The sequence below is a fragment of the Perognathus longimembris genome, chromosome 25, assembly GCF_023159225.1.
Source record: "Perognathus longimembris pacificus isolate PPM17 chromosome 25, ASM2315922v1, whole genome shotgun sequence".
NCBI classification, from domain to species: Eukaryota; Metazoa; Chordata; class Mammalia; order Rodentia; family Heteromyidae; genus Perognathus; species Perognathus longimembris.
The window spans coordinates 13,173,794-13,183,310 of NC_063185.1; the positions used below are offsets into that span (position 1 = coordinate 13,173,794).

At 48.9% G+C, this 9,517-nt stretch overlaps 1 protein-coding gene across 2 annotated transcripts in view; it reads left to right on the forward strand.

The window, feature by feature from the left end:
- Positions 1 to 9,517, forward strand: part of Anxa6 (annexin A6) — a 44,224-nt gene that overhangs the window by 32,120 nt on the left and 2,587 nt on the right. The window contains exons 19-24 of one of the 2 annotated variants that reach the window (XM_048333989.1): positions 244 to 323; positions 713 to 766; positions 5,731 to 5,748; positions 6,995 to 7,088; positions 7,404 to 7,499; positions 9,204 to 9,262. In XM_048333989.1, the coding sequence (XP_048189946.1) occupies positions 244 to 323; positions 713 to 766; positions 5,731 to 5,748; positions 6,995 to 7,088; positions 7,404 to 7,499; positions 9,204 to 9,262 (401 nt within the window). The remainder of the gene's footprint in view (positions 1 to 243; positions 324 to 712; positions 767 to 5,730; positions 5,749 to 6,994; positions 7,089 to 7,403; positions 7,500 to 9,203; positions 9,263 to 9,517) is intronic. The other variant, XM_048333990.1, reaches the window with a different exon arrangement.

Consider the following 9,517-nt stretch of genomic DNA (forward strand, 5'->3'; position numbering starts at 1 on the left):
CAAGTAGTAGAGTGCCCCAGCCTTGAGCAAAAAAAAGCTTAAGAGAGCTTGAGGCCCTGATCCAGTGCTAGCACTGCCACCAGGAAACAACAAACGGACAAACAAAAAAACTCTGACTACAAACTCCTCCTCACCTCTCCCTCTGTCACTGTCCTGTCTCAAGTCTGAGTAACTCCCACCACACACCACCACTACCACCAAATCTTTGCCAGCAGCTGCCCACACCGCCTTCCTCTCTCTTAGATTATCACAAGTCCCTGGAAGATGCCTTGAGCTCAGACACATCCGGTCACTTCAGAAGGATCCTCATCTCTCTGGCCACGGTGAGTACATGGACCCGTGTCAGAGGAGAGGAAGGGTCGCAGAGAGGGAGAGAGGATATCTCCCCACAGGCCTTCTCAGAGTCCCACCACCTGTCCTGGTCCTTTAAAAAAACAATGGCTTGGTGCTACTTTCTCCAGGCAGCCTTTCTTGATGGCCTTCGCCTAGATTTTGGGTCTGCAGTTTATAAGACAAAAGCTGTGCTAGGCCTCATCCATTCATGGAGAGCTCACTGTGTCACTGGCCCCTGGGAGGCAGGGTTGTCCCTGTGCTTCCTGTGAGGAAGTGGCTTTCAGGAGATGATAGGATTGAGTAGGACCTGAGGTGGTTGTGGGGCAGGCAGAGCAGGTGAGGATCTTCTGGGACTGACTGCTCACTGATCTTGCTGCAGGGGAACCGTGAAGAGGGAGGAGAAGATCGAGACCAGGCCAGGGAAGATGCCCAGGTAAGACTCCCCAACCACCTCTACTGGGCTCCCTGAGAATTGGATCTTCCTGCTGCTGAGAGAGAGAGAGAGAGAGAGAGAGAGAGAGAGAGAGAGTGTGTGTATGTGTGTGTATGTGTGTGTCCATCTCTGGCAGAGCAGAGCTGGTTTGATTGGCGATTGCTAGGACTCTGGGGCCCTTCTATCTCCATCCTTAGAAGTGAGATGGTGAGGGTTTACAGAGTGAGATTTGCTCTGGTGGCTCTGGTCTGATTGGCATTTCCCACACGAATGGTAGGATTCCCTCAACACAGGAGGGGATTATAGGTCATCCAGATGAAACCCCCCAGGTAACAGCAGGGAACGGCAGTCAGTCAGTGAGGGAAGGCATGCAGCTTCTAAAAGTCATATAGCAAACCAGTGGGCCCAGGTTGAATTGAGTCTAGGTGGAGCTGATCTCAGCCCATGTTGCTGGGGAAAAGGACTTGGTAACTGAAAGCCTTAGTTTTATTACCTGTAAAACCAGGCCAAGATCTGGGAGAAGCCTAGAAAGCAAGTTCCTGCCAGCTGGGGTTGTTGTCTTACTTGCAATGTTTCCATGTGGCGCATGCTCAGAACTCAGCAGATAATCATTGACAATTGTGGGAGAGGCTGCCCTGAGCTCCCTAGCTCAGGGAGCCCTGGGGTCTCTTGATTGCTTTGCGTCTGCCCTGCTGCTTAGACAGGGAGCATAGATTTGGAAATGGCTTCTCATGAGGCGGGACAACTCCAGTTTTTTTTTCCTGAGGACTTGCGTGGCTGTGCAGCCCCACTGAGGCCATCTACCTGGTCCCTGTAGATCTAAGCCCAATCCTAGGGCCAGAGTTCGCATCCCTTCTGCCTGATCTGCCCCCACTGCTGCCAAGGCACTGTGTCCAGGGGTTGGGCATAGATCCTGCCAACTGTGAATCCAGCCAGCTTCCTGCATAATTGGTAGATAGGGGGGAAAAAAGAAAGAGCCAGGGCAACAGGCTCTGCTCCCAGCTCTGCATCTCAGCTATAAAAATTCCTAGCTGTGCCCCAGCAAGTACAAAACTAATTGCAGTAGACTGACTAGGGCACTAAGACTATTCTATATATTAGTAATAAGTTTTCCCAGCTGGGTGCTGCTGGCTTATACCTGTAATCCTAGCTACTCAGGAGGCTGAGATCTAAAGATAGAAGCGCAAAGCCAGCCTGGGCAGGAAAGTCCATGAGACTTTTATCTCCAATGAACCACTTGGAAGTGGAGATAATGGCTCAAAGTGGTAGAGCACTAGCCTTGAGTGAATGAACTCAGGGATAGTGCCCAAGCCCCACGTTCAAGTCCTGTGACCAACAAAAACAACAAAAGCCAAAAGTGGAGGTGTGGCTCAAGTTGTAAAGCACCAGCCTTGAGCAAAAAAGCTAAAGGACAATGCCCAGGCCCTTAGTTCAAGCCTCAGTACAAGCACACATCATCATCATTGTCATTGTCATCATCATCATCATCATCACATCATGATCATTTCCTCCTCTTTTACTGGAGGAAATGAAGCTCTTTTCCTATTGGAGGTTTCTAGGTGCCTTTGGTTTGATTGGCCCTCCAGCTTGCCTATCTCCTCGTTACCATGTCCTATCCTCTGCAGCTTCCAAGCCAGGTAGCTGTTGTCCAGTGGCCCAGCCCTGGCTTAGGAATAGTGTCACAGCTGCAGGGTTGCACGCAGTGTGCTATTCCCGTGGCATTGTGGGCCTGTTTATGGGAACTAGCCTGGGAGCCCAGCCACACCCTCAGTAACTTGCCAAAACCAATTGCATGCTGTCATTCAGAGATGTTTATTTAAAATCATCATAAGCGGCTTCATGGTTCCATTGGGTGGGGAGACTTTGATCTTAGATATCATCCCAAATCCATCCTCCACTCCCAAAGTCATCTCCCAGGAATGCATCTTCCTGGTACCTGGTCTGCTTATGAGATTTACTTGCAATGGATGCTGTCGGGCAGGGGTGGACCTTGCTGACAGCTACTTTGAGAAAGAAGGGAAGGGGAGAGAGAGAGAACCTGCTGGAAGCAGCCAAGGGACCCCTGAGCAGCCAGAGCCCTGCCTAGCTCAGCTGCTTCCCAGGCTAGACTGCTGGACCCCAGTCTCTATGTACACCCATTTTCTTATACCGAGCAATTTTTTTTACAAGTAATGTGTGTACTTTATAGAAGCTTTAGAAAATAGAAAATAAAGGAAAAACATCACCTAATAGTAATAACTATTTTAAAAATCTTGACATATATTACTGACGTTGTTTTTCTACTGAAGATAGATAGATAGACAGATCTATCCACATCTTCATGGTCAGCCATGTCCTCACAATTTCTGACATACTTCCTAGTAAGTATGAGTGGCTTTTTAAAAATCTACATGAGAGGCTGGGGATATGGCCTAGTGGCAAGAGTGCTTGCCTCATATACATGAGGCCCTGGGTTCAATTCCCCAGCACCACATATACAGAAAATGGCCAGAAGTGGCACTGTGGCTCAAGTGGCAGAGTGCTAGCTTTGAGCAAAAAGAAGCCAGGGACAGTGCTCAGGCCCTGAGTCTAAGCCCCAGGACTGGCAAAAAAAAAAAAAAATCTACATGAAAGGAATAGTTATACACAACATGGATGCCTTCTTTACTCCTCTCATACTTGGCTTTGCACTCAAGTCTTTGTGCTTTCTTAGCTTGCTTGTTTGGCTGGCGCTCTACCACTTAAGCCATGCCTCGGCCCTGCTTTTTTTTTTTCTGGAGATGCAGTCTTGCAGACATCTCTCCCTCAGCTGGTTCAGATGATGGTCCTGCACTTCTGTTTCCGGAGTAGCGAGGATGACACTCGGAAGCACCTGGCTCTTCTTTACTTTTTTTTTTTACATAACTTAGGTCAAATGAGGCTGATTTGTCACATTTTTCTATTTTTTCTCCTTTGTACATGATGCCAAGGGTCTTCTGTTGCTAAGCACCTGCTCCACCCCAGCCCTGTCTAATCTTTTTAAGAAGCTGCATAGATTGTTCCAGTGATCAGAGAAACCACAGCCTGTTTCTCATTGTTCTCTATTACAGAGAAAGCTACAAGAGCAACCTTGTATTACATTTACTCAGCTACCCATATTACATGCCAATCTACCTCAGGGCACATCCCTAGTGACATAATTAATGAACTGCCATGTGCATTTAAATTTTCATAGACATTGCCAGTTGATGTGATGAGAAGGAGTTTGCAGGAGAATAAACAGTTAGGAAGCTTACAAAATAAAACCAGGGGGGAATGTAATCTAGTATAACCTCTCTGGAAGGAGGCTTGGTGTTCCTCAAAAAAAAAAAATTTAACATAGGCCAGGTGCTGGTGGCTGACACCTGTAATCCTAGCCACTCAGGAGGCTAAGATCTAAGGATCGGGCTCCATGCCTGCCCAGACAAGAAAGCCCATGAGACTCTTACCTCCAGTGAACCACCAGAAAACCAGAAGTGCCTCTGTGGCTCAAAGTAGTAGAGTGCTATCCTTAAGGCCCGGAGTTCAAGCCCCACAATCGATCAAAAGCAAAAACAACAAAAATAAAACATAGAACTTCCCTATGACCCAGCCATACTACTCTTGGGCATCCACCCAGATCATGACAAGTCAAATTATCAGTAAAGAAGCTGGCAATCCGTGTTCATTGCTGCACTGTTCACAACAGCCAAGTGATGGAAACAACCCAGATGCCCTACAACAGATGACTGTATTACTAAAATGTGGTCCCTATAGCAAATGGAATTTTTCTCAGCCATTAGAAAGAATAAGATCATGTTATTTGCAGGGAAATAGATGGATCTAGAACAAATCATGTTGAGTGAGGTAAGCCAAGCTCAAAGAAACCAATAGCTCATGTTTTCTCTCATATGTGGAAGCCAGATCTAAAATATAACTGGACATAATAAACTATAAAGGTCTCTAGACATTCATGAACCAACAGTCAGACTAAAGGAGGAAGCCAAAGGTGTAACTTCTGAATACCTAAAATACGATTTATTGAAATGAACTCCAGGAAATGGAAATTTTTTTTAATAAAATAAGACTAGAGTTTCAGTTCACCCAAGGGAATAAGTGCTCTGGGCAGAAGGCAAAGGTTGGAGGTAGTCTGGGCACACAAAGCCATCTGGATTTGTTTCTGGATACTTCCAAAGGACAGTTACTTCCCCAGAGAAATACAGTGTCTTAGCTGCAGGGGGCGCTGTGAAGACCACCACCGTTAAGATCACCCTTGCCTTTCCTGGCTCTGCTGCTTGGCAGGGTAACTCCCTCCAAGCAAGTCATCTTCCCCAGGCCCCAGTTGTCCTGCTTCCTGTCTGGTTTGAGAGACATAAGATTATAGTATCTCCCTTGCCCCTTCCAACTCAATATACCAAGGGCCCAGTGAACCAGGGTATCAGGGGATTGAACTCAGGGCCTCATACTCTTACCCGGCATTTTCCCTCAAGCCTGGCGCTCTACCCCTTGACCCAGGCCTCCAGTCTGACATCTATCTTGCTGTTAACCAGTGATAGAATCTCATGGTCTTTTCTGCCTGAGCTGCCTCCAGGCCATGATCCTCAGATCTCAGCCTCCTGAGTAGATAGGATTACAGACATGAGCTTCTAGTGGCCAACATGATGACATTACTTCTCCCAGTTTTATGACAAGCAAATAGGCCCAGCGCCTGCTCTGGGTACAGAGTGCAGATCCCGTTTCTGAGGCTTTCATCTATCCCTTAGGTGGATACACTTTTAATTATTCCTGTTCTGTCTTCCACTTTGAGTCTATCCCCCAAGTTCATAGAAGAGTGTTTTTCCCTCCCTGCCATTACAGTTTTGAGGTGTCTTAGAGCCTGGTCTCTAGGGACCTCTGCCCCACCCAGCACCCCAAAAGCCAACTTCTCAGGCCTTCTCTGACTCTTGCCTCCCCTCTTTCTCCCTCCTCTCTCTCTTCCCCGTTCTCAGGTGGCAGCTGAGATCTTGGTGAGTGCTGTGGTCTTCGTGTGGGTTTTACAGCCTCTCTGAGAAAAGTCTGTCTGTGCTTCTGGGCTGGGAAGAGCTGGGCAGGAATGTGGGGGGAATTGCTCCTCGGCTTCTCTCTCTCCCCTCTTCAGGGCCCTTTAAGGCCTTAAGGACCCCACTGGTTAAAAAAAAAGAAAATAAGCCAGACAAGTATTTCCCACACTTTATCCTAGGAATGATTTATGCTATGTAAGTACCAGCTATGACGATTGTCTTCAAATCAACTCATTTTTTTCCCTAACTTAAAACATTATTGCAAAGGCAATTTAAACTGATATGAAGCCGGGCACTGGTGGCTCATGCCTGTAATTCCTAGCAACTCAAGAGGCTGAGATCTGAGGATCTCAGTTCAAAGCCAGCCCAGGCAGGAAAGTCCATGAGATTCTTATCACCGATTAGACACCAGAAAACTGGAAGTGGTGCTGTGGTTCAAAATGGTAGAGTGCTAGCTTTGAGTTGAAGAGCTCAGGGACAGCACCTAGGCCCAGAGTTCAAGTCCCCAACAACAACAACAAAAAAGCCAGCCTGGACAGGAAAGTCTATGAGACTCTTATCTCCAACAAACCATCAAAAAAAAAAAAAAAACCTGGATGGAGCTGGAGCTGTGGCTCAAGTGGTAGAGCTCCAGCCTTCAGTAAAAAAAAAAAAAAAAAAGCTCAGGAACAGCACCTAGACCCTGGAGTTCAAGTCCCAGTACCAGCACACACAGAGAAATAAGTTGATATGAATGTCATCATAGCTGGTTAGAATATAATTGTGGGAACTAAGGCACGTGTCATGCATGATACATGTTTGACATGACCACCCACCCATGGGGAAACACTGGCGAGGCCATTTCTGCTTGCATGTCATTCTTAGTTCCCAGAGGGGTTTTCAGACAGCCAGACGGGGGGAGGGATGGAGGACGGGAGGGACTCCTAGCTTCTGTCCAGTGCAGGTTTAGCCCTCCCCCAGGCCTAGGCCATAAGGTCAAGGTGTGGTGCCCAGAGCCAGGCTACTCTATGTGTATCTTCAGGGTCTCCAGAAATGAGGTGGGAGGACATATGGGGGCCACTGCTAGAGGGTGAGGGAAGAAGTGGGGGTAGCCTCAGCCCCCTGAGATGGCTGGATGAGCCCCACTTCTGACTGCAAGAGAAGAGATGACAACCAGGCTTTCTTGTGTCTCCCCCTCCCCCCCCCCCAAACCCTGCGTACCTGGGCTCTGCAGGAAATCGCTGACACTCCCAGTGGAGACAAAACTTCCTTGGAGACAAGATTCATGACAGTCCTGTGCACCCGTAGCTATCCCCACCTTCGAAGAGGTGAGGCCTCACCCCACTCTTCCACTTCCGACTGAGCAACCAGAGTTCCGAACCTAACCTGAGTCTCTTCGCCCTCGATGAAGAGCAGCCGGTGACCCGCATCCCTCTTCTCATTCGGCACAGATCTGGCTGGAATTCCCCCACCTCTCCCTCTCCGTGGCCCTGCCCGGTGCACATCCTGAGCCATGGCCATTCCCTCTGACTCTCCGCTTTCTGGGCGCCGCGATGGGTGGGGCTGGGGGCGAGGGGGAGAAGGATGTCTCCCTGTCTGAACCGAGGCTCAACCTCTCCCCTCCCGGCTTCTCTTGGGGCCAGTCTTCCAGGAGTTCATCAAGATGACCAACTACGACGTGGAGCATGTCATCAAGAAGGAGATGTCTGGGGACGTGCGGGACGCGTTTGTGGCTATCGGTAAGCAGAGAGAGGGAGCTGAGGAAGGGGCTGGGGGCACTGGGGACAGGGCAGGGTCCCCTGGAAGAGTGGACCGTGGTCACTTGTGATGCTTGGGTAGGGCAAGTCCGTACTGCCTCAGGTCTGCCAAGGGTGGGCTGGCTGGGGCATGGTGTGGACTTGTTCACCGTGGTGAGCACATGGGGCAGGCAAGAAAACAGGCCACCCTGGGGGAGGGGGAAGAAAAAGGAGGGCATCGGGGAGTGTAGGGCCCTCATGATCAGAGTGTGTACACACACAACACAAGACACGCTACACACGCACACACTGCTCTCAGCACCTGACTGACTTGGCTTCTTCCTTTCTTACATAATTTAAGTTCTTGAACTTTAGTTCTTGACTTTGAAAAGGATCTCAGTTTCCCTGTGTGTGAATGCCTGTAAGTAGATAAGAACAAGGGCTGAACTCCTGTGTTTTTGTTCTTTTTTTTTCTTGTCAGTCATGGGGTTTGAACTCAGGGCCTGGGCACTATTCCTGAGCTCTTTTGTTCAAGGCTAGTGCCCTACTACGTGAACTAAAGCGCCACTTTGGGTTTTCTAGTGGTTAATTAGAGTTAAAGGGTCTCATAGACTTTCCTGCCCAGGCTGGCTTTGAACCACCATCCTCAGTTCTCAGCTTCCTGAGCTAAGATTACAGGCATGAGCCACCAGCACCTAGCTCTGAACTCATTTTTATTAGTATTAGTTACTATTGCTTTATGACATCTTAATAATACAGTGTATTGTATTAATGCACATACTGTGTGTGTGTGTGTGTGTGTGTGTGTGTGTGTGTGTGTGTGTGTGTGTGCGTTTGCTGGTCCTGGGGCTTGAATTCAGGGCCTGGGTACTTGTTCCTGAACTTTTGTGCTCAAGGCTAGCACTCTACCACTTGAGCCACAGCTCCACTTTGGGCTTTTTCGCTGATTAGTTGGAGATAAGAGTCTCACAGACTGGCTTCAAACCATGATCCTCAGTTCTCGGCTTCCTGAGTAGCTAGGATTACAGGCTTGGCTCATACTTTTATTTTTTTAGTGGCAATCCTGGGGCTTGAACTCAGAGCATGGGTGCTGCCATCCCTGAGCTTTGCTCAAGTGCTCTATCGCTTGAGCCACACCTGCACTTCTGGCTTTTTAGTGGTTAATTGGAGATGTGAGTCACACAGACACTTGCTGCCACCGCAAGGTGACCCGTTTTCCTCATCCAGGAAGGGTTTTCAGTTTGAAGACCAGGATCGGGCACCTGGGACAACAGGCCGCCCACCTCTAGAGTTGCAGGTTCAGCACATCTGGGGTGAGGCATGAGATTTAGCACTTCCCACCCAGGTCTCAGGTGATGCAGGTACCAACTACACTTTGAGAACCACAGCTCAGAATCTGGGTTTCAACACACATTGCCCGTGTTGAGAATTTGACATGACATTACCCGGAGTTAGTGCCCTTTGATTCTTCTCCTGACCTTTGTCAGCTGCCCGCACCCTACCTGCAAGGGAGTTGCAGCCCGCTGAGAGCCAGGCTGAGGGAGGAGGTGACACTGCAGAGGGAAGCCATGACGGTGTGGCTCCCTGGTCTGACCAGAGGGTGGCAGTGTTATGCAGGCCCTTTGGGGAAGTTGGAGGGAATGCCCAGCCCAGAGCCCCAGGACACAACCTCTGACCAAGTTCCCTGTGTCCCCCTCTTCTCACCAGTCCAGAGTGTCAAGAACAAGTCTCTCTTCTTTGCTGACAAGCTTTACAAGTCCATGAAGGTAAGGCATGTGGCTCATTCCTTGTTTTCCCTCCCAGCACTGACTTTTCATGCGCCCAAACACAGATCTGTGCTCTCTCTTCTGTCACGTATCAGCATCTGCCCACCATCAGAAGTGATTGTGGACCCTATTTTCAAGCTAGGTTACATTCCAAGGTTCCCACTGAGCCTTAGTGTCAGAGGGAATACTATTCCCTCTACTGACATAGCCCCCCTCCCTTTTTTTTTTTTGTCTGTCCAGCTGGTTGGTCATCGG